Here is a 26,689-nt window from a genome sequence, read left to right as displayed (position 1 = left end):
TCTAATATTTCAATTTGTTTGATGATCTGAAACATTTCAGTGTGACAAACATGCAAAAAAATAAGAAATCAGGAAGGGGGCAAACACTTTTTCACACCACTGTATGTATTAATTATTGTGTGTTAATTGTTATTCCTCTCTTTGCTGATAATGTCAGCCAACATTCAAAAGAGGAATATGACTTTTGGTAAAAGATGTTTGCTAAATCTGTTTGATTTTCCAGGAATAATATTGATTAGAGCCACGGGTGGGTTCTGTGCATGTAGCCTGGGGTTAGTTACAGGGCAAAGAGAAAGTACTAGGGTTGTGAAAGTTAAGGCCAGCTTCACTTCTTTGCTGCAGGGGCCAGAAGTAGACTGAATTTTTCCAAAATTATTACATAAACATAACTTGCCCATTTCTTAAAATATTTTTCAGTGAAAGTAACATATGTTTTACATTGTAGTAACTGCAGAATATGTTCTATTTTACAACGCATTATGCAATTTTAATAACAACCTTTATTTTATATAGGACACTGAATGTATGTAACAATCCTCCCACAATGCTTCAGCTGTGAGTTTTTTTAAAGCAGTGATTTCCATGGTGGTCAAAGTAAGGGAGCTGAATCGGTTTTGCTCATATTACCCTAATTGAATATCAAATTTATGTGGAGCATATTTAAAGTATATTTTTCTGGCAAAAGAGCTTTTGAAGACATATAACCCAACTTTATATTCTTTTCAATTATAAATAATAATGTAACATCTGGAAGCTGAACAGTAGCCCAAAATGAAAGGCTAATTAATAAATATGCCCACTGCTAAAGTGATCTTCTAAGGGGAGCTGATAAATAAAAGAAAATATGCACAGAATATGAATGTAATGAATTTGCCCAGGAAAGTGAGCACATGGCAGAGAGGAATATATACCCTAAGACAGCACAAAATGTACCTGCAAATCCCAGATCACACTCCAGTATGACAGTTTTTTTATTTAAGTTGCACAGATTTAATTTAAGTTAATTTGGAAAAAAAGAAGTGCCATCAAATCTGGAATCACTGTACTGCTCTCTTTCAAGCTGATACCTTTACCAGTTCTGCTTCTTTTTTATGTCATTCAAAAAGAGATTTTATGGCTTTTACATTTAGGCCATTAGAGATTTTTCTTGTTTGTTTTCTTGGTCTTGCTAACATTTTCAGCTATTGACCTTTCTGTTCTTCGGTGGACTTCCAAATGTTTCTGCCACCTTTCTTTACATTTGTATAATTCTTGTATAATATTTTATTTTCTGAGTTTTTTATTGCTGTCCATTATGCTGTTTAGGCATAACAACTGTACATATTTCTCACCTTGTATCAAATACTGTCCTGTCTTGGAAACAATCTCTTAATTTTAAAGGTAACACAAAGTTCTGTAATTAGTGGAAAACATTTAGCCAATTTTAATTATATGTTGAACTGTATGTTTTGTAATAATGTTCAGCACAAAGAAATAGATTATTAATAGTTTCCACTTACTTGTTCCTATATGATAGCCAAAACTTTGTAGAAAAAATTATCGTACAGTATATTTGTGAAATCAGCATTGATAATTTTGTTACAGGGCCTTTCTGGGTGGAAGAAATACAGTTGGAAAGTGGTTGTATCTAGGCATACACCTGATATACAGTAATCATGGTAGAAGCGTGGCCTTCAGAAATAGTTTAATTTCTAATCCAGTCCAAAGCTTTGATATCGTGCACACTGATTCATTTGGAGATACTATTTTCAATGTGTCAATGTTGGATAATACAGTTTTTCTCACATACTGCAACCATTAAATGTTAAATTGTATAAAGACATTACCATTAATTTAAAAAGAAAAAAAAGACAGATATTTATATTGTATATGTACTGCAGAAAGGTTCACAGATTCCCCCCAAAATCACAAATAATTTAAATTTTAGTTTTTAAGAACAAAACATCAGTCCTAACATCAGCTAATTTTGACTACATGTTAAAACTGTATGTTTACTAAAAATGTTCAGGATAATGCGTCACAAGATTCTGAAACTTTGCTCTGTTTATTGCAGTTAAATATTGCAGTTTATATTAGTTAACAATCTAAGAAAGGTGTGGAGCTGTGATCTGGTTAGCAGATAGTCATGCTGTAATGTTGTATATGCTATTGTATATATATTGTATATTGTATATATTTAATAGAATATAGATTTACTGTAGCTCACTGCCTATTTTTTTATGTTAGTTTTGAAAAAGAAGAACCTGCAGGCCTTTGTGCCTTTGTTTTTCTTCTTTCTTTCTGCTTTTTTAGCGTATCAGGTGTGTTTTTTCTGTATATTAACTCTCAAAGTCGTATTTTCATTTTAAAGGAAAAAGTTATATGGAGTTTACTTCCTGTTTTCCTCTTCCTAATTTGCATTCTTTTTATTAGTATTATTAAATTAATTTGACAACCCCTCTGTTTTCCAATGGTTAGTTTCCTGTAGTTAAGGTGTTTTACCATATTCTAATGCTATTAGATGAATTTTACTATATTTTTATTTAATAAGATGGTTATCGTTAACTGAATGGTTTATATTTCTGAAACAAAACTCAAACTCACTTCCATAATGATATAATCAGTACTGTAGTTGCTGTATTGTACAGTATAGTACAGAATATTAATAACAAATAAATAAAAGCAGTTGTAGTTGTAGAAAACCTTTTTTCTTCTTTATATTTTATACTTTTGGAATTAAGGGCCTACAAAAGACTAGGTTATAAAAATTTGCCTTATACAAACCTAAGGAGGTCAGTATAGGAGGATTTATGTTAAATGACAGTATATCTACTGTATATGCAGCTTAAGGCAGTTTTAAAAAGTAAAGAAAAAAAACCTATTGCCTTTATTTGAGATGAAAAAATATTCCACAATGAAACCAATCCTGTGATAAACCAGCTGTGTTTATTTCAGACCAGCAGCTTAATTGAATGAAGCCAGGGGAATTCCCTATGGTAGAGCAAAAAAAAACACCTGCAAGGTAAACCTGCTCTAATTTCCACCAGCAGGTGGTAGGTTAGTTCATCACTTAGGACTGATGTCTTACTGTCTTAAACATCATTGTTACTGTACAAGTCAGTTTTAACATCTAACAGGTATCTGAATCATTTGACAATCTTTAGATTGTGTACTGCATGGCAATTTGTACGAGGTAGGCAGCTTTAGGATGTTTACATTAGTTAATCTCATACATTAAGGAATAAAACCTTTAGTGAAATAATTTTAATAGCAGCCTCACTTTGATCACTTGGACATTTTACCCATTAAATGCTTTTTTGTATTTTTCTCAGGATGGAATAATATAACATAACATTTTGGTATAAAAATACAGAACAGCAAACCATAACTAGAAGCTAAAATAGCAAATATTTCCACAGCTACTGTGAACTTCCCAGGGGAGCTGATATAAGCTGGGATAAAGGTGATCCAGACAGCACAGAATATGAGCATGCTGAATGTAATGAATTTGGCTTCATTGAAGTTATCAGGCAGCTTCCGAGCCAGGAAAGCGAGCACAAAGCACAAGGCAGAGAGGAATCCTATATACCCTAACACAGCCCAGAATGCACCTGCAGATCCCAAGTCACACTCCAGAATTATTTTTTCTCTGTAGTATTTCATGTTCCTATTTGGATAAGGAGGTGATATTGTTAACCAAAGAACACAAATTAAGACCTGCACAAGTGTGAAACCAAGAACACTTAACCGCTGCTGTGTGGGGCCAAACCATTTCATAATGTTACTGCCTGGCAGTGTAGCCCTAAAGGCCATCAACACCACTATTGTTTTCCCCAGAACACAAGAGATGCACAGGACAAATGTGATCCCAAATGCTGTGTGGCGCAACATACAGGACCAGTCAGAGGGCTGGCCGATGAAAGTAAGTGAACAGAGGAAACACAGTGTCAGTGAAAAGAGCAGAAGGAAACTCAGTTCAGAGTTATTGGCTCTTACAAGTGGAGTGTCTCTATAACAATAAAATATTATAACTGTAATTATTGTAAGGCAAGTGCCTGTTATTGAAAACAACACCAACAATATTCCCATTGTTTCTCTGTACGACAAGAATTCTGGCTCCTTATAGATGCATTCATCCCTTTTAGCATTGGACCAGTATTCAAGAGGACACTTCACACAGCCAATCGAATCTGGATTAAAAACAAAGTTTTAGTTAGTGAACTTTTCAATGTATACATGAGTATTTTATTTATTCTTGTATATACAATGGTTTTCTCTGTGCACAATTTTTAATTTTGTGTATACGGTATTATAAGCAAGTGTGGGCTAGTATTTCAGCATTTAAAGTAAAAAGGAGTAGTGTTAAAGATTTGTGGTTGTATGATTCTACAGTATATACAAATCTTTATTCTTTTATATGTAAATATACTGCCTTGTAAACAGAATTCATATAGCCATTTTGTTTACTTGTTCTGCACAGAAGAGAAATGGTATTTCTTTCCACACTTAATTAATAATTGTCTGTGGTATAACTGAGAACATAAATAACAATAGATATTTTAAGGAAGTTTTTTAATTATATTCAAAAAAGAGCTGAGGTTCCAGTCATGTATGAGAGATTAGTCTCAGAAATATTTACAGTTAGAGCAATTATAATAACAGTTTATGCATACATTATACACGAGAACTCTAAGAATGAATAATACAGTTTTAATTCCTATAGTACTTGTGAGAAGTGCATTTACTGTATGTCTACAGTATATTGTGTAAAAAGCATTGAAAAGTTCTCATTTTCCTTGAATAATTATCATTTAGAATTTAGAAGAAGATGAGTAATTTGAGAAACTTGTTTAGAAATGATGAAAACATGTATATTATGTTTACCCGTTATGTTGCTGATCTCTCCTTCAGCACATGGTACACAGTCAAAGCAGCAGACAGGCCTTCCCTTCTGAACAGCCTTCCGAGTGCCTGGAGGACAGCTCTCACTGCACACTGACACAGGCACCTTGAAATGAGAATTTATTAAAAATAGTAAAATGTTTTTCCATGCTTAAAAATAAGTGCCTCGTGCACAGGCATATAAAGATGCCTGGAAATAAAACAGTGATATGGTGATGTATTTTTTTTTTACTAAGTCTAGGCTCATTCTTTAATTAGCAGATGAAGGGCTTGAAATGGTTTCCATTAATATTCATTGTTTTTCCATTCAATTTATGCAAAAACACACTTTTAACATAAGATGGAAAATATCTACGACAAATCACATTTAATGTTAGAGGAAAAAAATCTCACCTTATCCCAGCCACCTCCCCAAACGATATTAACATTGTTCATAATGAACTGTTGTCCTTTTGGCCGAGATGTGTCATAGTAACCAATAGTGACAAATTCAGTGTGTCCTTCTTCATTGCTTTGTAAGTTTATTAAGTCATACCTTGCTGGTGGGTCTCCATTATAGTCAAAAAACACTCTCTCTCCATATGTAGTTGTAAAATTCACTGTTTGCAGGTAATGCAACACCTGAAACAACAGTTTATCACTGATGAAATGCAGTTACAGACCTGTATAATCATTCAGCGAGTTTGCCTCTAGACTTAGTGTATTCACTATCCTTACAAAATTATGGTCGTTGCCAGCACTGTAGCAGTCAAAGTGCAGAATTTCACAGATATTGCAGAAAGACATTTAGCAAAGTGTTATGCGAGATTATTTCACAAGTATTCCGGAACCAAATTATCTGCCACAAATCATGATTTAAAAAGATCTAATTTTATATCTTAAAGCAATTGTGAACTGCCATAGCTGATATTTCATACCTGCCACGGCTGTATCTGTGTCCTACTTGCACAGGTGTTGTTGGTGAAGGGACCGTGGCTGTCTTCACACACATACAGGCTGTGCAGCGCGTGTGCCACAGCGTACACAGCTTTGTAGACGTTATTGGAGAATCTCAGCTCAGACATACCAGTCAGCTGGTTGTCCACGTCTCTTAGGTCTTCAGACCCATTGCATAGCTTTTTATTCTCATACTCCATGCCATGGATTGAAAAAGTGCAGTTAAAAACAGTTTCCCAAAATTCCCTCAGAAATTCTCCGCTAGAAGACTGAGTGGGACGGAGATCCTGTAAAAAGTCATTCAGACCTGGGATTTCTGTCTTGCTGACTGCAAAGCCCATTGCACCCCTGAGTAGCTTATAGCCTCCCCCTGCTACAACAGAATTCTCTGTGATCCAGGCATCACTGCCTATCCACTGCACACCTGTGATATTTTGGCGAAGCATTTCCTCAACCAGAACGTTAATTTCAATGTGGGACATGAAGGCTACAATGACTTTGGAGGTGGAGTGCTTTATAATGTTCACTATTCTGAGCAGCTTGTGGTGGGGCCCTGTCCTGAGAAATGCCTGTGAATACTCAACACACACTCCCTCCTCTTGGGCAGCCTGTACGAATGTTGCCATCCCACTGTTCCCATAATCATTGTCACCACTGACTGCCCCGACCCAGGTCCATCCGAAGTGCTTGACGAGCTGCGCCAGGGCTCTGCTCTGATAATAGTCGCTAGGGATGGTTCTGAAGAATGAAGGGAACTCCTTTCTGTTGCTCAGGCAAGCACAGGTAGCAAAGTGACTGATCTATGTGGAAAGGAAATATAATGCAAAGCACCGTAGAATTTGACATGTAAACTTACTACACTAGTTAATTAATTTGAATGGACAAATAATTATTACTTTAATGATTACAGCTCAGCATAACAGGATTCTGGTGATTGTCTTTCCCAAATTGAATTTGAGACATTATTTGATTTTTTTAGGATGCTTTGTTCTTGTGACAGTTAATTCCTGTAATGCACTATTGGTGAGGTAAAAACAATGAGTGTTTCTTACCACCGGTATCTGAAACCGTCCAGTAATTCTTGCAAATCCAATTGTCGGCGTGGATCCAGAGTGCCCAATTATAGCCTGGACTGGTTTAGAACAGGACCTATTGCTGGCTGTTTCTTCTAGTCCATTCATCAGGGCCATTGCAGCTCTTAGTATGTTCATAGAACCGCAGTCATTATAAATCTTATAGCCAAGGGAAACCTCTGGGAGAATTTCTGTGTTTTTATTTATTTCCTCTATTGTGAAGATCATTGTCTGAGCAAATCGAAATTCTCTGAAATTTAAGCTGAAGAAGTTTAATCAGTTATAGCAATCATTATGCAATTTCTTAATAGTACAGTAATCTTAAGATTGCATTAGCGGTAAGCTGTGACCTGATATATACTGTAGGTGCAATGGTAAAATACAAACAATTCCTCAAATAAAACTCAAGTACAGGCATTAGGACAGAATGTGAACGTCAATTTTCAGCACTGTACTTACTTTTTGCATTGTGAAGGTTGTGGCTTTGTCTCAAAGGAGTAAATTTCACTGTCTATCCCAGTACGAAATGAAAATATTCCTCCAATAATGATATCACCATCTTTAGATAGCTCGGGTAGTTTTTCTCTGTCCTGCAGCCTGCAGACTGGCTCCTCTGCACTTATCAGCAGTGCAACCAGTACTATGTTCAGAAGCAGCATTTCAGAGTTGCCTAATAGCTCAATGACAAATTAATTCATTTTCTTGCTGTTATATAGTATCTTGCGTATCTCAGGTGCTTAGGAGAAGTTCTTACTCGTATTAAACTGCTGATTCTCTAAGGTAAATCAAATGTTGGAAGGTGCCTCTAGAGAAAGAGCAGTCAAATAACAACCAACAGAGGTCTGAGCCACTGAGATTATTTTTTTATAACCCGAATTTGTTTTTTTAAACATTTTCCAGCTGATTATAAACGTGATGTTAGTTTGTAAGGCTGTTTTCAATGTTGGCTATTCAGTCGTGTGTTTCTAAGGTTTATGTTGCTAAGTTGCAATGTCACAGACAGAGGTTGTTAGATAGGAGAAAAGAGTGTATTGCCACACTGACAAGACCAAAACAAAGGTCTCAACTATGGAGCCTCCTTTGGGTGTGTGGGGCAATAAGGGGGAAAGACAAAGCTTTGAACTGTCTATGTCTATGCAGGATATGCTTTACAAGAAAATTAGCACTGCCTGTATGAGAAATCACACCTCTGTAAGAATTATTTTCTGATGAAAACAGGCACGTCCTTATGTGAAACATTTAATTTAATTCCGGGGATCATTACAGTGCCATGTATACAACTCGAGAGAGAAATTATTTATTTCTTCTAAGTATTTGTGTCTGTAGTTTTCACTGTTGTTTTTCATAAAAAAACATAGCTAATTCAATTGAATTAATTCTGGTGATTGTTGAATGGCCATTATCATGTTGAAGCATGACTTTAAAACAACATAGTTAACTAAGACATACACTTTTGTGAAATTCAGTGGTAAATCACCTGCATAGGTTTGTATGAAATATTTGTTTTTCAGGTGAACACTATCAATTATTAATTAATAAGCTAAGTTTAGGAACATCTGTATGAGAGGTCTTTTTTCCCTTCCCCACACCAGACTGCCTAAGATGTTTAATAAAGAGCAATTAGTGTATTGATGCAGTTTTCTGTGTTAGTGGTCACATGATCTAACCTCTACTTTCACTTCGTACTCTTTTGGTTGATTGGTGAAATACCAATGGTATGCACATGAGGCCATCAGCAGCCACTCGCTGTCCCAGGATGTAAAGCACTCATCTCCATTTCTGTATTAGAACACAGGGGCTACAAAGATTCATGTAGCACTGCAATCACAGGAGCAGTGAAGAAAGACACATCAGAGCCACGGGGAAGGAAGGCTTTCTGGCTTTTGATTCTTCTGTGTTCAATCCACAGAGCTCCACCAATATTCAAACACTGGAAAAAGATACTGTACCGGAGCAAGAACAGCAGGACAAAACAAATCCCTGTGAAGGACAGAAGACCTTCTCATACCCTTCATGAGAAACAAGACTTTCCTGCGTTACCTTGAACAGGACAAAGGAGCCTGTTAAGAATCCACCTTGATAACACAAGGAGTGAAGGCAAAGATAAGTCCCAATAGTAAAGCTGCAGACACACTGAACAAAACTTCCCAGCATGTCAACCACACATGCTACCTAAAACCACCTTTACATAATCCCAGGAAGAACTGTGGTTGACCATGGCCGCTTTCTTGTACACAGAGAATTTCATAAAGGTTCTGATTCTACCTTCTGCTGCTCAACAAGACATAACAGGGTGCAACAGAGAGCACAGGACGACATTCAGACACAAAGGAAAGCAGCCCAAGAGTAGCAGGAAGTGCCCATGGCACTAATCCAGTTTCCACAGAATCAAATTGAGGTCACATCGGGACTCTGCCATGAACTGGTCAAACTCGTTATCACCATTCACCTGACAGCTGGAGGACTTGGAAGTTGTGTCCATTGAGTTACAGTTGAAGGGACAAGTACAAAGTGCCTATCCTGGCATCCACTTAGGTGGCAGAATTTAAAGCTTGGCTATTAACTGGCTATTACCTGTAAAATATTATCATATTGCCAGCCTGGCATCTGCATGTGTGGTAAAACCGGGGGAGATGGATTGCCTGTGGTACTTCACCTTCACTTGTCTACAAAAAAAATTAAACCCTATTACCCTACCACCCTCTGAATGCAACAGCATAACTAAATAATCTGGGCAGGTGTAGTGTCGGGTCTACTCTGCCTTAATTCTGGGTTATGATTTCCCAGGTTCTAGAGGCTGCTATTGGCCTACCTGGACCAGTTGAGCTACAACTTCTTTCACCAACAATACCTGACAAGATCTTGGTGGCAAGAAGTGATAGTGAAGTGATAAACAAAAATGGAAATTGTTTATGCCCCATCTTGGTTGGTCTCATCACTAAGCAGGTGATGTAAGAGAATATAGGTTTCAACTGAACAGTCACCCTAATCTTGCTATCCTCTTCCTTTTTTTACATCTAGAATGTACAGCTAAATCAATCCTGACTGATTTAGACACTATTTTTATCTCCAGTTTAAGGCATGTATTTGCAACCCTTTTGTGGAGAAAATTTGAAGAAATTCTGTCACAGTCAAATGAACAGACTCACGCAGTGCTTCAACCACATCTTGAAACAAATGTTGATATCACAGAGTAAGAAAGGTTGGGACTCAGGCAGTTCTTAAGGCATTATTGGCTTCTCCATCTTTAAGCTTTAAGAGAAGTTCCTCAGGAACACATGAAACCATGAGCACAAAACAGACAATGGGCCTATTATGAGCTCTAAGCTCACACACACTTTTCTTCTAGGTAATTGAGTGCTAGTCATTTTGCCTATCCCTGTGTACAAGCTAAATGCATGACAGCAAGGATCATACAAAAGTTATTGAGTAGAGTACAGGTACAAGTGTGGTAGGGCAGGAGACTGAGTTTCTGTTGTGTTAAGATCAGTTCTGTGTTGGTCACATTTGGAAACAATCGAATAGCGTGTATCATCACATTTACTGTTTTTGAATAACTTAGTTCCTGGATACCATTCTCATTCAAGGAGTTGAAACAAATGTAATCAGTGAACAACAGAGAATGTGACAAAAACATCTGCAAATTATTCTTGGGGCCATGGATCTATTGTTTAGGGGGAATGTAATGTCATTATCCCATACAAAGTAACGTCAAAGTGCAATTATAGGCAACAAATTTGTATTTTATCGCAGGCAAAAAATACAATTTGGCACTTTGTTTTTACAGAGACTTTGACAGCATTTTACCCATTAAATGTTTTTTTGTATTTTTCTCAGGATTTAATAAAATTATGTAACATTTTGGCATAAAAATACAGAACAGCAACCCAAAGCTTGAAGCCAAAATAGCAAATATTTCCACAGCTACTGTGAACTTCCCAGGGGAGCTGATATAAGCTGGGATAAAGGTGATCCAGACTGCACAGAATATGAGCATGCTGAATGTAATGAATTTGGCTTCATTGAAGTTATCAGGCAGCTTCCGAGCCAGGAAAGCAAGTACAAAGCACATGGCAGAGAGGAATCCTATATACCCTAACACAGCCCAGAAGCCTATTGATGATCCCAGTTCACATTCTAATATGATCCTTTCTTTATAGTATTGCATATTATGGTTTGGATAAGGAGGAGATGTGGTCAACCAAATGATACATATTAAAGCTTGAATGAATGTAAAAGAAAAAATGCTTAATCGCTGCTGCCTTGGTCCAAACCATTTCATAATGTTATTGCCTGGCAGTGTAGCCCTAAAGGCCATTAACACCACTATTGTTTTCCCCAGAACACAAGAGATGCACAGGACAAATGTGATCCCAAATGCTGTGTGGCGCAACATACAGGACCAGTCAGAGGGCTGGCCGATGAAAGTAAGTGAACAGAGGAAACACAGAGTCAATGAAAAGAGCAGAAGGAAACTCAGTTCAGAGTTATTGGCTTTAACAATGGGAGTATCTTTGTATCTAAAGAAAACAATGGCTACAATGATGGTTATTAATATTCCAAGAACTGAAAACGATGCTAATAGTGTTCCCATTACTTCCTCATAAGAAAGGAATTCAATTTCCTTGAAGATGCACTCATCTCTCTGTTTATTCGACCAGTATTCTGGATGGCACTTCAGACAATCAATAGAATCTGCAAGAAATAACATAATAAAAATGACAAATTGTTTTCCAAAATATTTTTACCAATTTCTCTCCAAATTTATGTATAGTGTAAATGAAATGATTTAGCCAAAAAATCAATTTACATGCCAAACCTAAATTTCCAAATTAAAATGTTAAAAATGTGTGAAAACATATACTGTACAACACTTTAACTGAAAAAAATAATTAAATGTATTTCAGAACACACAATGTTTAAATTGACTCATATTGTCTAAATAGGTAAATAATTGAAAAAGTTTAATATTTGTTTCAGTCATCTGATACTTTCATATTGCCTATGAAAAATTATAGATGCCCCTTCACATGACCTCTAATTACCACTAGGTACTGAAGGATGTTCTTTATCATAATAGGTTTAGTAAGAGATTTGGCAGAAGCTCTAGCTTAAAAGATTTTCAACAATTCTATTAGCTCCTATTACAGTCTATTATAACCTCCTAATTTCATCCAGACATCCATGACCATGACATTCAAGGGAAAGTAGTTTGTACTGCACCAGGATGAGGATGAAGATTTTTCCAAATGTGCAGGCATAACAGAGGTTCAGTAAACCAATTTGCACTCAAGGGAAACAATTAGGACACTGTATCCAAGACACAGATCAGAGGCAACTTCATGAATCTGGTGTCTTAGGCAGAGTTCCATGGCAAAAAACAGAAAAGTGAATTTGCCAACCAGCAATTAACTGAATCTAAAGGTAAATGGTACAATATGATGTGGTTTGACGTAACACAAATCAGGTTTTTGGACAGCCACACACAGGGTGATTAACATGAGCTCTTGACTAGCCCTTCGGTGAGAATACTGTTGGCTATGGGCTGCTTTAAGATTGTCTTGTGCAACAAAGCTAAGTGCACTGAGCCAGTTACTGAACGGACGTTACCCCCCTGTGAAACCAAGTCAGTATAGAACCCTGCTGGGGGAGACGATCTGGTTTTTTGGTGAGGCAGAGCTATTTGCTGTCTAAGGAGTAGCGCTGCATCTGCTGGCAGGCTTCCTGGCAGGGTTAGCTGCACTCATCACAACTGGCCTCTGGTCCTGATGTCTGAGTTAGAGCTATGGGGCTGATGGATTCCAAGATTTATCAAGATTTCAGTCAAAACCTGTTTGTTTCTGCCAGGAAACAGAAGGTTGGTGGCGAATTAACTTTGCAATAAGAGAACTGTGCAGAGTTTAAAGATCAAATGGATAAGAGAGCGTGCAAAATGAGAGATTTGATTGACAGGCAGAGGACCTAGTCTTTCAGCATGGTGGAGTTATCCGCAGTCTAGAGAGTGGTGCTGTGCTCGGAGTGACTGGGAGCGAATCCCGACAGGAGCAGGGGGAGCTACACTTGTCACACTAACATGCCAGGAGAGTCCAATGGGATCCTGCTGTGTCACAAGGCTGTGGTCACACATTTATTGTACAAGCTGCAGAAAGCACGTCAGAAGCACAGGCCACACACTACAGAAATGTATTGCTGCCATCCTGTAATTCCGAGATAGCAGGTTATCTTTCTTGCATACTGTATGTGATCATGCGATAGCACAACTGTCATACAAAACCTACATTATCATTATCTGACTCTGAGTTTTAAGCAGTGGAATTGATTTCAGAGCACACTCGCTCTTGTTTGAGAGTACGTGTGAGTGTCCTCATGGTTAGAACTGAGTTCACATGAGGTACACACGGTAACTTTTCATTATGAATAAAAAAGTGGAAAGTAAGTCTGTGCACATGCAACATTGCAGCGTTGCACATTTGTCACAAACACAAAACCCACACTTCCGGCAAAGCAGCTAGTAGTTTCTAGAGCTGCTGTCAGTGCACGGATTGTTCATACACTCTAATTATATCTAGTTATTACGAGATAACTCAGGATTTTTTTTCCTTAATGGCAGCAATGTGCTTCTGTACTGCGCAACCTGGAGGAGCTGTTGAGATTTTCTGAGAATTTCTGTGGAGAAATGGCATGCCTGTATTGTATGATATATGTATCTTAATTTTTCTACTGTAAATCACCTTGAGACGCTACTGTACTTTTAAAGGCATTACAGTATATAAAATAAATTTATTATTATATCTATTTGTATTTGAAATTGTATCAAATACACCTACTGTAGGTTTTCATGCTAAATTACCATTTAGTTCATCTGGGATATAAATAAATATGGAGGCTACTTTAGTCAGATACTACAGATGTCTAAAAACAAGAAAATAACAAATTGGCGATGTTACAAATAATAATTTTATAATGTCTTATGTTTTGAAATGTCCATGCCTTGGAAAATAGCCCAAAGCAGGTCATTAAAAAGCAAGGATTTAACAGTACAGTCACAGCACCTGTGGTGTTGCTGATCTCTCCTTCAGCACACTGTATGCAGTCAAAGCAGCAGACAGGCCTTCCCTTCTGAACAGCCTTCCGAGTGCCTGGAGGACAGCTCTCACTGCACACTGACACAGGCACCTGGGGAATGAGAGGAATTAAGTCACAAGCTATTGTAATGATTTGTAACTGATTTTATACTTATACATCTTCACAGTGCAACTAGAATTTGAGGTTTGAACAGTGCCTCACTACAATATTTGAAAACACCCAGTTCTAATCTTTTCAGATTTCACATGTATATAGTAAATTAATTACTGATGTACTTTCTAATATGATGCATTTAATAACATTTTATTACATTCATTTGCACTCTTGTATTGTAAATCAGATTATTAAATAATTTTGTAAAAGTAAAATGACCATAAGCAATGTTTAATTTAAATATTTTGATTTCTTAAGCAATTGTGCCCCAGAAAACAAATTGTTTCTTGATCTCTTGAAACAAAAGGAAACCATCTAACTAGAATTCATGTAAGCATAGTAAAATACTTCATGTGATACTCATAACAATTGACCATGTTTAGATAAGTTTTAATATCAATACACATTATTGAGACAATACATTCTCATCAATACACATTATTGAGAATGGACTATTTCTTATGAATTATACTTAAATTTCTAAGCTTTCTGACAGCGACGATCTACTGTATATATTGTCTGTAGTCACAGAAAATAATTTAATAAATGAACAATACAGATCTGTAGTCTTTTTGATACTAAATGAAGCAGCAGCAAATTGCTGTGAATCTCAGCCTTACCTTGTGTGTGTTGTGTGCCCAGACAGTGCTGACATTGTTTAAGATTAACTGCTGGCCTTCTGGCAAAGAGGCATCATAGAAGCCGATAGTGACAAATTCTATCCTGCCATCTTTATTCATCTGCCAGTTTAACAAGTCATACTTTGCTGCTGGGTCTCCATTTTCATCAAAGTAAACTTCATCGCCTTCTTTGGTTTTGAAACGAACTTTTTTCAAATGATGTAGTACCTGCAAAGTGAGAGAGCATACAGCACAAGTGGTTTTGAATAAAGAAGGCCTTTAGTCTTCTTTACGATCTGCTATTTCCTGGGTCACCTTACCTGCCATGGATCAGTCCTCTTCTCGTTCACACACGTCTCATTACCAGAGTGACTGCGGTCAGGTGTGCAGTTGAAAACACCATGCAGTGCATGGGCTACAGCATACACTCCTTTATAGACATTGCTGAAAATTTGCATTTGAGATAAATCTGTGTAGGTGCTGTTGACTTCACTTAAGTGTTCATTGCCAGTACATGATTTAGCATTTTTAACATTCTGGTGGGTAGGAAATTTACAACTGAACAATGTTTCCCAAAATTCTTTGAAAATAGTGTTTCCAGGTGAGTTGGATGGTAAAACATTCAGCAAGAATTCTTTCAAACCTCTTACTTCAGCTTTAGCAATGGCAAATCCTATTGCCCCACTCAATACATTGTGCCCTTCTAGTGAGGCAATGTAAGAGTCAAAAATCCAGCCCTCACTGGCTATCCACTGAAAGCCAGTGATGTTATGATCTGATAGCTCCTTTAATAAAACATCCATATCCATGTGAGAGAGGTAAGCTACAATTACCTTTGAAGTTGACTTCTTTATTATATCTAAAAGTTTGAGAACTTTTTCCTTTGAGTAAGTTCTAAAAAACGGCTCTGAATATTCAATCCAAACTCCTTCTTGTTTTGCAGCTTCCACAAATGTAGCCATCCCATTGTTGCCATAGTCATCATCAGTTCTAATGGCCCCAACCCAGGTCCATCCAAAGTGCTTCACAAGCTTAGCCAGGGCTTTGCTTTGATAATAGTCACTAGGGATGGTTCTGAGAAATGAAGGGAATTTGATTTTGTTGCTTAAACATGCACAAGTAGAATAGTGACTGATCTGTAAAAGAATGATCAAATTTAATGAGACATATTTAATATGTAACCATAAGAGTATAAATGAGAAACAAACTATGAAATGATCAAAATCAAAATATCAAAAGATTTTTTGCATTATTACCACAGGTATGTAAAAAGGTCCCACAGATGCTGAAATCGCCATAGTCGGTGATGATGATGTTTCTCCTATTATAGCTTGAACTGCAGCTGATCTTGTGCAGGGCTTGTCAGAGGTTGTTTCTTCATAGCCATTTGCTAAAGCCATTGCAGCTCTTATGGCCAGGCTCACTGACCCACATGAATCATAGATTCTATAACCCAGTGAAATGTTCGGGAGAATGTCTGTGCTGTTATTTATCTCCTCTATAGCAAAGATCATAGTCTGAGCATACTGAAATGACCTGAAATTTAAACTAGAAGAAACAAAGAAAATAATTTCATGAGTGAACATGACTGGTTTCTGCTTTTAGTCAAATAAAAACCTCTTTTGCATTTATTAATGATTCAGGTTCTTCAGTTTATAAAATTATAGCATGAGTTATCAGAAATCCAAAATTCTCTTTTGTTTTCTTTCATACTTGAATTGTATGAAGCATTAGCATCTTACTTTATGCATTTCAGAGGCTCTGGCACCTGTGAGAAAGTAAGCTTTGTATCATTCCAGCTGCTGTGAAATGAAAATATCCCTCCAATTATAATGTCTCCATCCTTTGACAACTGTGGATATTCAGGTTTTCCTTGTAGTCTACATAGCTGGTCATCAGCACTTGCCAGAGCAGCAATCAGCACAATTTCCAAGAGCATTGCACAGTTTCTTTTATCTCCATTCTGTTTATTACCATATGGAGTCTTTTTATAGCAGGCTGTGTGTCACAGGTGCTCAAAGAGACATTCAGTTAATCTTGTTCTTGCTAAAGAATTAATTCTCAATGGCAAACTTAAAGAGAGCCGCAAGGGAAAGAATGAACAGCCAGATAGCGTCCTGGACTGGGCCACTATTATACCAAATTATACTACAATTAGCTGTATTTAAAAGATGTTTTGAAAAGCAGTGTATTCTTTTTAAAAAAGGAACTCCACTATTAATAGCCTTGCTCCCTTATTTTTTAAATACATGGTGAGTTGAAAGCTACTGTAGAAAACAACAGCACATTTAATGGATAAGCACTGCTGATTAATGGATAAGCTTGCAGATGCTCGGAAATTCTATATGTATATAGATACTAAATGTCCATAATTCTGTTAAAACATAACACGTCCTGTGAAATGCTTGGTATGACAATGAAAAACTAAGAAGAACAAGGAATTGTAAACATTTTTTTCATATTAAAATTTTAATGTATATTTTACTTTACTTTATAATCCCCAGCATTCGTTTAAATATTTTTGAACCTATAATGTTTATCTCACTCCCATGTTTAAATTCCATACATTTATGAAGGGACTGTGGAGTTTCTTTTATTTGAGTAAGTGGAGCTGTTATTAATTTGTATTTTTTTTTAGCTAAGTCTTGTTCAGCTTTGCTGAGCAATAACATTCATAGATCGTACTGTATAAGAGACCCTAGCAACCAGCCATGCACTAGAGTTTTCTCTTGATAAAGTTTAGAATTAATTTATAAATAAACTAAAAAAAATAAATAACTGATCAGATTGCTACAAAGCCTGATAAAACTACTGAAAAAGAATGCTGCGTATGTGATCCTCGATTCACTGCTGAAACCTGTGATATTTCGGTGAAGCATTTCCTCGACCAGAATGTTCAGTTCAATATGTGACGTGAAGGCTACAATGACTTTGGAGGTGAAGTGTTTTATAATGTTGACTATTCTGAGCAGTTCGTGATGGGGCTCTGTCCTATCTGTCCACTCACTGTCACCACTGACTGCCCCAACCCAGGTCCGTCCAAAGTCCTTGATGAGCGATAGCCACTGGGGATGGTGATAAAATTGTTACAGTACATTGTCAACAACACTGGTTGCGCTTGTTGATTTAATTTTCTATCGAAAAGACTATTTTATTTGCAGCCTTTTTTCATCTAATTAATGTACACTTCTGCTAAATTAAGGAATTAAGGAAATTAAGGAATTTTAAAACTAAAGGGAAATTTTGGTAGCTGAAAAGAAAAATGTAAGTATAACATAATATATACAGCACCTAATGTAATGCAAATTTCAGCAATGTGTAATCAGGAAATAATTTAACTTTAAATTTTGATTGTGAAAAATATATTTTACATACTGTACTGTAATGGCTTTAAAGCCATATGGTGTCATATGTAATATATACTTAATGTACATACTGTACAGCAGATGGTAGCGATATCTAAATATGAAAAACAAAGTGCACAACAGTATTCCTCTTTCTTCATAAACATTTTTTGCATGAAAGCTTTTAAGTTTGTAACTTATGGTGGTTATTTTGGAAATGTATTGATGTGTTTGTTCTAACTATATAAAGTTTCAATACTTCATAAAAAGCTATAACGTTTTATCCTAAGAATGCATAATAAGAACACTGAACTTGCTGTTGTAAAAAAAAGTATTGATTTAATAGTTATAGTACTGATTTAATACCTCCACATTGAAAAAATCTATATTTGTCTCACTGCAAAATTCCGCAATGCATAATCAAGAAACAATTTAACTGAAACTTTTGATTATAAAATATATTCCACACATACTATACTTTGGTGGCTTGAAAACCATGTGGTATATAGTTTATTTATATGGTACACGATCACACTACAGTTAATTGACATGTGCGCTACTGTTTCGATACTCTATATCTGTAGATACGAGACGCAGCGGGTGTTTTGCTTTAATTTTAATATGAATGAGTCACTGAGGCATACCGCCCGAGGTTTTGGAATTATAAAAAAATCAACCCTTTGCTGAGTTTGCTCAAGAGAAAGGGGTGTGTTTTGAGAAGTCGTGAACGACTTGCAAAGTAGCTGAATTTGATCAACTTAAAAAGAAATTTTGCCTAAGAATTTAAAATCTGTCTGCATGACTGTATCTCTTATCTCATTGAGCAAAACGTCACCTTGCTCTTCCAGTTTTAGCAAATGAGTTTGTTTTAACACACAAGAGTACGTTTACTACTTTCTTAAAAACTCAACAGTTCCGACACTTACTGTGATATCTGATCTAAACTTAAGGTCTGCTTTGACAGTTTTGACTTTTATTAAATTCCAAGATCCTGACTGATTTGACTTTCTATTTGTCTCATTTAGCCAACAGCAAAAAACATAAGATGTTCTGAAGTGAATCTGTTTGGAATTTGATTTAATATAAAACCACTAACATTGACACAGGAACTTTCCTCATTCAAAGTAATTATAAACCAGCCATTGAATTTTCTACAGAACAAAACGTGATAAGTGTAACATAAAAAGTTATGTAAACTTGAGACCATTACAAGGTGTTTTTTTTTACAAAAAAAGATATATATATACAAAGCTTTATTGTATTATGACAGTGAATAAAAATTGCATTTGAAGGAGTAAAATAAGAATGCAGTGCAGCTGACAATGTGGCAGTCTTTAGTATGACATAAAACTGATGTGTGCAATGAAAGGCCTGTGTTTTGAATCAGGTCCTGAGCCTCTGTTGTACCAAGGCTGAAGTGGGAGCAGCCGTGGCGAGAACCGGTACAAATCGACGCCCTGTCTGAGGGGTCGGAGGCACCTCACAGTGTGAGGTTAGAGAGAACCGAAGGTAAACGAAACAAAAAGGAACGATACAAAATTGCGCCATTAAGTACAGGGGCACTGCTCTGTCGTGCAGAGTGGCGTCCAGCCTGGAAAAAGACCCCGCTTGGCGGCAGGGATCAGACTGGACTTTCCCTATACAGTCTGGTGCAGCAGGCAGGGAGCGCTTGGCTACAAGTAGAAACTGAACACGTGAATAAGGTAAGCCTGTCCCCGGTAGAGACACAAGACAGGACGGGACAGGCTAAAAGAAAATCAAAAGAAGAAATACGGCCTCAGGCTCGGGGTACAGTCCTCTCCGGAAATGCCAGTGTACGGATCCTCCCCTTCCGGGGGGTTCAGCCCTGCTTGTCCCTTTGCAGGGATGTGCAGTACTCAATGTGCCTTTAAAGACCCTCACAGCTACAGCTTGTCCTTGATTCCCTGATGCAGCTGTGATTACAAAGGCGAGGCGTCACCTTTCCCCCAGAGCTCCGCCTCCTCACTGGACACGCCCCTCCTGTGTAGTGCCGCGCTGTCGGTGTGCATTCTGCATGTTCTCTCCACTTTCACGTTGAATTTCTTTTTGGGTCCTGTAGTGTTTTCCAAACCTACAGTTATGCCAGTTAGATCAGATTGATCTCCAATGTTCTGTGATGGGCTATCCATGGAGTAACAGTTGTTTGCTCACCTTCACTAACAAAACCAGCTTTCTGATAATGGATAGTTGGATACATGGATATAGATGTAATTACAGTATATAAGACATTACCATATTAATAAATCATTACAGATGCTTGTTGGGAAGTGAAAATATTGACACTCAAAAACATTATAGATTATAAATATATTATTAGCACTTTCTAAAGAGACTTTAAAGGCATTTTGCCCATCAAATGCTTTTTTGTATTCTTTTCAGGTGTAATTAATATAATGTAACATTTGGGAGCAAAGATACAGAACAACAGTCCAAAACTAGAGGCTAAAATTGCAAATATCTCTACTGCTACAGTGAACTTTCCTGGGGAGCTGATATAAGCTGGGATGAAAGTCAGCCACACTGCGCAGAATATGAGCATGCTGAATGTAATGAATTTGGCTTCATTGAAGTTATCAGGCAGCTTCCGAGCCAGAAAGGCAAATATTAAGCATACAGCAGCGAGGAATCCTATATACCCTAACACAGCACTAAATGCTTCTGTAGATCCCAGGTCACATTCTAATATGATTTTTTCCTTATAATAATTCATATTTTTCTTTGGATAAGGAGAAGATGTAGTCAGCCAAATGATACATATTAAAGCTTGGATGAATGTGAATGAAAAAATGCTTAACCTCTGCTGTGTGGGGCCAAACCATTTCATAATGTTATTGCCTGGCAGTGTAGCCCTAAAGGCCATTAACACCACTATTGTTTTCCCCAGAACACAGGAGATGCACAGGACAAATGTGATCCCAAATGCTGTGTGGCGCAACATACAGGACCAGTCAGAGGGCTGGCCAATGAAAGTAAGTGAACAGAGGAAACACAGAGTCAATGAAAAGAGCAGAAGAAAACTCAGTTCAGAGTTATTGGCTTTGACAACGGGTGTATCTTTGTATCTAAAGAAAACGATGGCTACAATGATGGTTATTAATGTTCCAAGAATAGAAAACGATGCCAATAGTGTTCCCATTACTTCCTCATAAGAAAGGAATTCAATTTCCTTGCAGATGCACTCATCTCTCTGTTTATTTGACCAGTATTCTGGATGGCATTTCAGACAATCAATAGAATCTGCAAGAAATAAAATGAGAGATTATTTTCCAGGGTTAGATACAGTACCAGCATAAAGTGCTCTCCAGATTTATACATAGAACAAGTTAGTGATTGGATAATCAGTTTTGTTAAAAACAATATTATCCTGGAATTGTAACAGTTTATTTTTTATTATTATAGTAAAGTATTGTTTTGCTTTTTTTCAGTGCTATTATGATCATAACTTTATTTTTTTCTATTTTTCAAGTTGCACACATTATCCAACCTTTTTTGATATATTATGTAAAATGCACCTTTGTTAAGCCAAGATATACAGTATATATACTTATAACTGAAAATCATTTGATACAGGTTGTAATGAAGATAAGTTATTCTTTAGGAAAAAAAGCAATAATTCGAATCATGCGTAGAGCATAAAAAGGCCATACATTATGTGGCCTAGTGCCCTTTGATATCATACTAGAGGGTGCAGTAGCAAGGAATTGGCCATTAGGTGGAGTTTAGTATCATATCATTTAGTTTTATTATATTTCAACCTGTAATAAATTATTCACATTATCTGGGATCAATTCATTACAACAGCTGTGGAATACTTTGTCTGTGTACCTAAGAATCAGCTTGAGTAAATATTTTTTGGATCCCAACTAGAGACTTACTTTAATGTACTGTCTTTTAACTAATTATACCTGTAGTTTATTCTACTTAATTTTTTATAATTTTATTCTTCTGATGCACATTGAGATGTAAGACATAAAATTATGCTTTATCAACATTATCAAAGCTAAAAATATTAAGAAACAGCACAGGCACTTTTTCATTAATTTTTAAGTGTTATTCAAAAAATCAGTAATTTAGTTTAATTGCGATTGAGTCCTCTAGCATCTAAAAGTTTTCTGAGAAAGCTGGGTCTCCCAGAGTAAAATGTTTGTCTGGAGCATGCTTGTCTAAGATATTTCAGTATTCATTTCCATCTAATTCCTTATTATCACTCTGATGATTGTGGTTCTGCAGTCTGCTTAGAAAACAGCAGACCTTGGAAAATACCCCAAAGCAGGAAATTAAAAGGCAAGTATTAACAGAACAGTCACAACACCTGTTGTGTTGCTGATTTCCCCTTCAGCACACGGTACACAGTCAAAGCAGCAGGCAGGCCTTCCCTTCTGAACAGCCTTCCGAGTGCCTGGAGGACAGCTCTCACTGCACACTGACACCGGCGCCTGGGGAATGAGAGGAATTAAGTCTCACTCTTATCATATCGCAATTATTTGAGCTCAAACAGTTTAAAAAATAGTGCTACAAAGATTTGCAGTGTAAACATCTGATCCGTTCTATTTTGCGTTTTTCGTATTATAGGGAATATTGTGTTGCACTTGCACAACTCAATTGCAATTGTGTTGTTTGTGTGTATCAGAATCAAACTACCTAATACTGTATGTAACACGATACCATTATATTATTGTGTTGATTTACATTATTTTAATAATTTGATTAAATTACATTTGCCATGAAATAAGTTAATGAGGTTTGCCCTCAGAAGCACTTTTGCTCAGATAGAAAATATTTTTGCGCCTTTGTCATGAACAAAATCTATTCAAGTTACTAAACTGATGGTGACAGAATCTAATGGTTCACCTGAAACCTTAAAGAGATGTATACTGTATGCTTATGTATAATTACCAAAAAATGTTTCAAGTTAAATGTTCATAATCACATTGATCCAACATTTTTGGCCTATTTGGCAGGGAAAATACACATACAGTATGTACAGTTTAGTTTTGATATATTCCATTTAATTTTATTTCATTTCAATTTTGACGAATTTTCTGAAACAAGAACACAGATCTGTAGTCTTTTTGATACTAAATGAAGCAACAGCAAATTGCTGTGAATCTCAGCCTTACCTTGTGTGTGTTGTGTGCCCAGACAGTGCTGACATTGTTTAAGATTAACTGCTGGCCTTCTGGCAAAGAGGCATCATAGAAGCCGACAGTGACAAATTCAATCCTGCCATCTTTATTCATCTGCCAGTTTAGCAAGTCATACTTTGCTGCTGGGTCTCCATTTTCATCAAAGTAAACTTCATCGCCTTCTTTGGTTTTGAAACGAACTTTTTTCAACTGATGTAGTACCTGCAAAGTGAGAGAGCATACAGCACAAGTGGTTTTGAATAAAGAAGGCCTTTAGTCTTCTTTACGATCTGCTATTTCCTGGGTCACCTTACCTGCCATGGATCAGTCCTCTTCTCGTTCACACACGTCTCATTACCAGAGTGACTGCGGTCAGGTGTGCAGTTGAAAACACCATGCAGTGCATGGGCTACAGCATACACTCCTTTATAGACATTGCTGAAAATTTGCATTTGAGATAAATCTGTGTAGGTGCTGTTGACTTCACTTAAGTGTTCATTGCCAGTACATGATTTAGCATTTTTAACATTCTGGTGGGTAGGAAATTTACAACTAAACAATGTTTCCCAAAATTCTTTGAAAATAGTGTTGCCAGGTGAGTTTGCTGGTAAAACATTCAGCAAGAATTCTTTCAAACCTCTTACTTCAGCTTTAGCAATGGCAAATCCTATTGCCCCACTCAATACATTGTGCCCTTCTACTGAGGCAATGTAAGAGTCAGAAATCCAGCCCTCACTGCCTATCCACTGAAAGCCAGTGATGTTATGATCTGAGAGCTCCTTTAATAAAACATCCATATCCATGTGAGAGAGGTAAGCTACAATTACCTTTGAAGTTGACTTCTTTATTATATCTAAAAGTTTGAGAACTTTTTCCTTTGAGTAAGTTCTAAAAAACGGCTCTGAATATTCAATGCAAACTCCTTCTTGTTTTGCAGCTTCCACAAATGTAGCCATCCCATTGTTGCCATAGTCATCATCAGTTCTAATGGCCCCAACCCAGGTCCATCCAAAGTGCTTCACCAGCTGAGCCAGGGCTTTGCTTTGATAATAGTCACTAGGGATGGTTCTGAGAAATGAAGGGAATTTGATTTTGTTGCTTAAACATGCACAGGTAGAATAGTGACTGATCTGTAAAAGATCATAAAATAATCATATTTAATGAGACATTTTTAATATGTAACCATAAGAGTATAAATGAGAAACAAACTATGAAATGATCAAAATCAAAATATCGAAAGAGTATTTTTTGCATTATTACCACAGGTATGTAAAAAGGTCCCACAGATGCTGAAATCGCCATAGTCGGTGATGATGATGATTCTCCTATTATAGCTTGAACTGCAGCTGATCTTGTGCAGGGCTTGTCAGAGGTTGTTTCTTCATAGCCATTTGCTAAAGCCATTGCAGCTCTTATGGCCAGGCTCACTGACCCACATGAATCATAGATTCTATAACCCAGTGAAACGTTCGGGAGAATGTCTGTGCTGTTATTTATCTCCTCTATAGCAAAGATCATAGTCTGAGCATACTGAAATGACCTGAAATTTAAACTAGAAGAAACAAAGAAAATAATTTCATGAGTGAACATGACTGGTTTCTGCTTTTAGTCAAATAAAAACCTCTTTTGCATTTATTAATGATTCAGGTTCTTCAGTTTATAAAATTATAGCATGTGTTATCAGAAATCCATAATTCTCTTTTGTTTTCTTTCATACTTGAATTGTATGAAGCATTAGCATCTTACTTTATGCATTTCAGAGGCTCTGGCACCTGTGAGAAAGTAAGCTTTGTATCATTCCAGCTGCTGTGAAATGAAAATATCCCTCCAATTATAATGTCTCCATCCTTTGACAACTGTGGATATTCAGGTTTTCCTTGTAGTCTGCATAGCTGGGCATCAGCACTTGCCAGAGCAGCAATCAGCACAATTTCCAAGAGCATTGCACAGTTTCTTTTATGTCCATTCTGTTTTCTACCATATGGAGTCTTTTTATAGCAGGCTGTATGTCACAGGTGCTCAAAGAGACGTTTAGTTAATCTTGTTCTTGCTAAATAATTTATTCTCAATGGCAAACTTAAAGAGAGCCGCAAGGGAAAGAATGAGCAGCCAGATAGCGTCCTGATCTGGGCCACTGTGGTTTTGGCTTATTTGGTGCTCTTGTCTGCACAGACGTACAGTACCTCCTCAGATCATTGGAGCTTGATCTGTAGATGCTCTACCACACTCCGCCATTTGATTGCTTTACAGTGTCATTTCATAAATGTAAATAATAGAAATTATACTACAATTAGCTGTATTTAAAAGATGTTTTGAAAAGCAGTGTATTCTTTTTAAAGGATGAACTCTATTATTGTAATAGCCTTGCTCCCTTATTTTTTAAATACAGGGTGAGTTGAAAGCTACTGTAGAAAACATCAGCACATTTAATGGATAAGCACTGCTGATTAATGGATAAGCCTGCAGATGCTCGGAAAATCTATATGTATATAGATGCTAAATGTCCATAATTCTGTAGAAATTTGCAGTTGATTAAAACATAACACGTTCTGTGAAATGTTTAGTATGACAATGAAAAACTAAGAAGAACTTAGGAATTGTAAACTTTTTTTCATATTAAAATTTTAATTTATATTTTACTTTACTTTATAATCCCCAACATTCGTTTAAATATTTTTGAACCTATAATGTTTATCTCACTCCCATGTTTAAATTTCATACATTTATGAAGGGACTGTGGAGTTTCTTTTATTTGAGTAAGTGGAGGTGTTAGTAATTTGTATTTTTTTAGCTAAGTCTTGTTCAGCTTTGCTGAGCAATAACATTCATAGATCGTACTGTATAAGAGACCCTGGCAACCAGCCATGCACTAGAGTTTTCTCTTGATAAAGTTTAGAATTAAATAACTGATCAGATTGCTACAAAGCCTGATAAAACTACTGAAAAAGAATGCTGCGTATATGATCCTCGATTCACTGCTGAAATCTTGGTGATATTTTGGTGAATTCCATCAGAATGTTCAGTTCAATATGTGACGTGAAGGCTACAATGATTTTGGAGGTGAAGTGTTTTATAATGTTGACTATTCTGAGCAGTTCGTGATGGGGCTCTGTCCTATCTGTCCACTCACTGTCACCACTGACTGCCCCAACCCAGGTCCATCCAAAGTCCTTGATGAGCTGATAGCCACTGGGGATGGTGATAAAATTGTTACAGTACATTGTCAACATCATTGGTTGCTCTGGTTGATTTCATTTTCTATAGAACAGAGTATTTTATTTGCAGCCTTTTTTCATCTAATTAATGTACACTTCTGCTAAATTAAGGAATTTTAAAAGTAAAGGGACATTTTGGTAGATGTAAAGAAAAACGGAAGTATAACATAATATATACAGTACCTAATGTAATGCAAATTTATTTCAGCAATGTGTAATCAGGAAACAATTTAA

General features: G+C 36.6%; 3 protein-coding genes across 5 annotated transcripts; all 3 read right to left on the bottom strand.

Moving 5' to 3' along the window:
- Positions 1–3,264: 3,264 nt before the first annotated feature.
- LOC148837087 (extracellular calcium-sensing receptor-like) lies at positions 3,265–7,501 on the bottom strand. Its single transcript, XM_088914265.1, has 6 exons — positions 7,350–7,501; positions 6,870–7,152; positions 5,799–6,617; positions 5,275–5,502; positions 4,864–4,987; positions 3,265–4,169 (listed from the first exon to the last, which is right to left on the bottom strand). Exons 2-6 carry the CDS (start codon positions 7,116–7,118, stop codon positions 3,265–3,267), a joined length of 2,325 nt encoding a protein of 774 aa, XP_088770391.1. The 5' UTR covers positions 7,119–7,152; positions 7,350–7,501.
- A 3,170-nt stretch (positions 7,502–10,671) lies between these two features.
- LOC148837086 (extracellular calcium-sensing receptor-like) lies at positions 10,672–16,679 on the bottom strand. 2 transcript variants are annotated; one of them, XM_088914375.1, is made up of 6 exons: positions 16,492–16,679; positions 16,006–16,297; positions 15,070–15,885; positions 14,750–14,977; positions 13,943–14,066; positions 10,672–11,585 (listed from the first exon to the last, which is right to left on the bottom strand). In XM_088914375.1, the coding sequence occupies exons 2-6, from the start codon at positions 16,261–16,263 to the stop codon at positions 10,672–10,674; spliced, it is 2,340 nt and encodes a 779-aa protein (XP_088770501.1). In that variant the 5' UTR covers positions 16,264–16,297; positions 16,492–16,679. The 2 variants fall into 2 exon arrangements, with proteins under 2 accessions (XP_088770501.1, XP_088770502.1); XM_088914376.1 differs by having other exon boundaries at positions 16,006–16,306; positions 16,498–16,640.
- A 3,758-nt stretch (positions 16,680–20,437) lies between these two features.
- Positions 20,438–25,174, bottom strand: LOC148837085 (extracellular calcium-sensing receptor-like). Of its 2 annotated transcripts, none has more exons than XM_088913764.1 (6): positions 24,987–25,174; positions 24,501–24,792; positions 23,555–24,370; positions 23,235–23,462; positions 22,427–22,550; positions 20,438–21,351 (listed from the first exon to the last, which is right to left on the bottom strand). In XM_088913764.1, the coding sequence occupies exons 2-6, from the start codon at positions 24,756–24,758 to the stop codon at positions 20,438–20,440; spliced, it is 2,340 nt and encodes a 779-aa protein (XP_088769890.1). In that variant the 5' UTR covers positions 24,759–24,792; positions 24,987–25,174. The 2 variants fall into 2 exon arrangements, with proteins under 2 accessions (XP_088769890.1, XP_088769891.1); XM_088913765.1 differs by having other exon boundaries at positions 24,501–24,801; positions 24,993–25,132.
- Between the last annotated feature and the right edge of the window lie 1,515 nt (positions 25,175–26,689).

Source organism: Atractosteus spatula, chromosome 4 (assembly GCF_055471065.1).
Source record: "Atractosteus spatula isolate fAtrSpa1 chromosome 4, fAtrSpa1.hap1, whole genome shotgun sequence".
In the NCBI taxonomy this organism is placed as follows: Eukaryota; Metazoa; Chordata; class Actinopteri; order Semionotiformes; family Lepisosteidae; genus Atractosteus; species Atractosteus spatula.
Note: the sequence above shows the minus strand (reverse complement) of the source record. Positions and strands in the feature narration are given on the sequence as shown.

Excerpts from the sequence above, each read along its gene's own strand:
- LOC148837087 (XM_088914265.1), bottom strand. The coding sequence starts at position 7,118 with ATGATCTTCACAATAGAGGAAATAAATAAAAACACAGAAATTCTCCCA. Across the intron at positions 5,503-5,798 it reads CACAGATACAGCCGTGGCAG|GTGTTGCATTACCTGCAAAC; the intron begins GTATGAAATATC and ends CTGTTGTTTCAG. Across the intron at positions 4,170-4,863 it reads AGAGATCAGCAACATAACGG|ATTCGATTGGCTGTGTGAAG; the intron begins GTAAACATAATA and ends TTTTTAATCCAG.
- LOC148837086 (XM_088914375.1), bottom strand. The coding sequence starts at position 16,263 with ATGATCTTTGCTATAGAGGAGATAAATAACAGCACAGACATTCTCCCG. Across the intron at positions 14,978-15,069 it reads AGAGGACTGATCCATGGCAG|GTACTACATCATTTGAAAAA; the intron begins GTAAGGTGACCC and ends CTCACTTTGCAG. Across the intron at positions 11,586-13,942 it reads AGAGATCAGCAACACCACAG|ATTCTATTGATTGTCTGAAG; the intron begins GTGCTGTGACTG and ends TATTTCTTGCAG.
- LOC148837085 (XM_088913764.1), bottom strand. The coding sequence starts at position 24,758 with ATGATCTTTGCTATAGAGGAGATAAATAACAGCACAGACATTCTCCCG. Across the intron at positions 23,463-23,554 it reads AGAGGACTGATCCATGGCAG|GTACTACATCAGTTGAAAAA; the intron begins GTAAGGTGACCC and ends CTCACTTTGCAG. Across the intron at positions 21,352-22,426 it reads GGAAATCAGCAACACAACAG|ATTCTATTGATTGTCTGAAA; the intron begins GTGTTGTGACTG and ends TATTTCTTGCAG.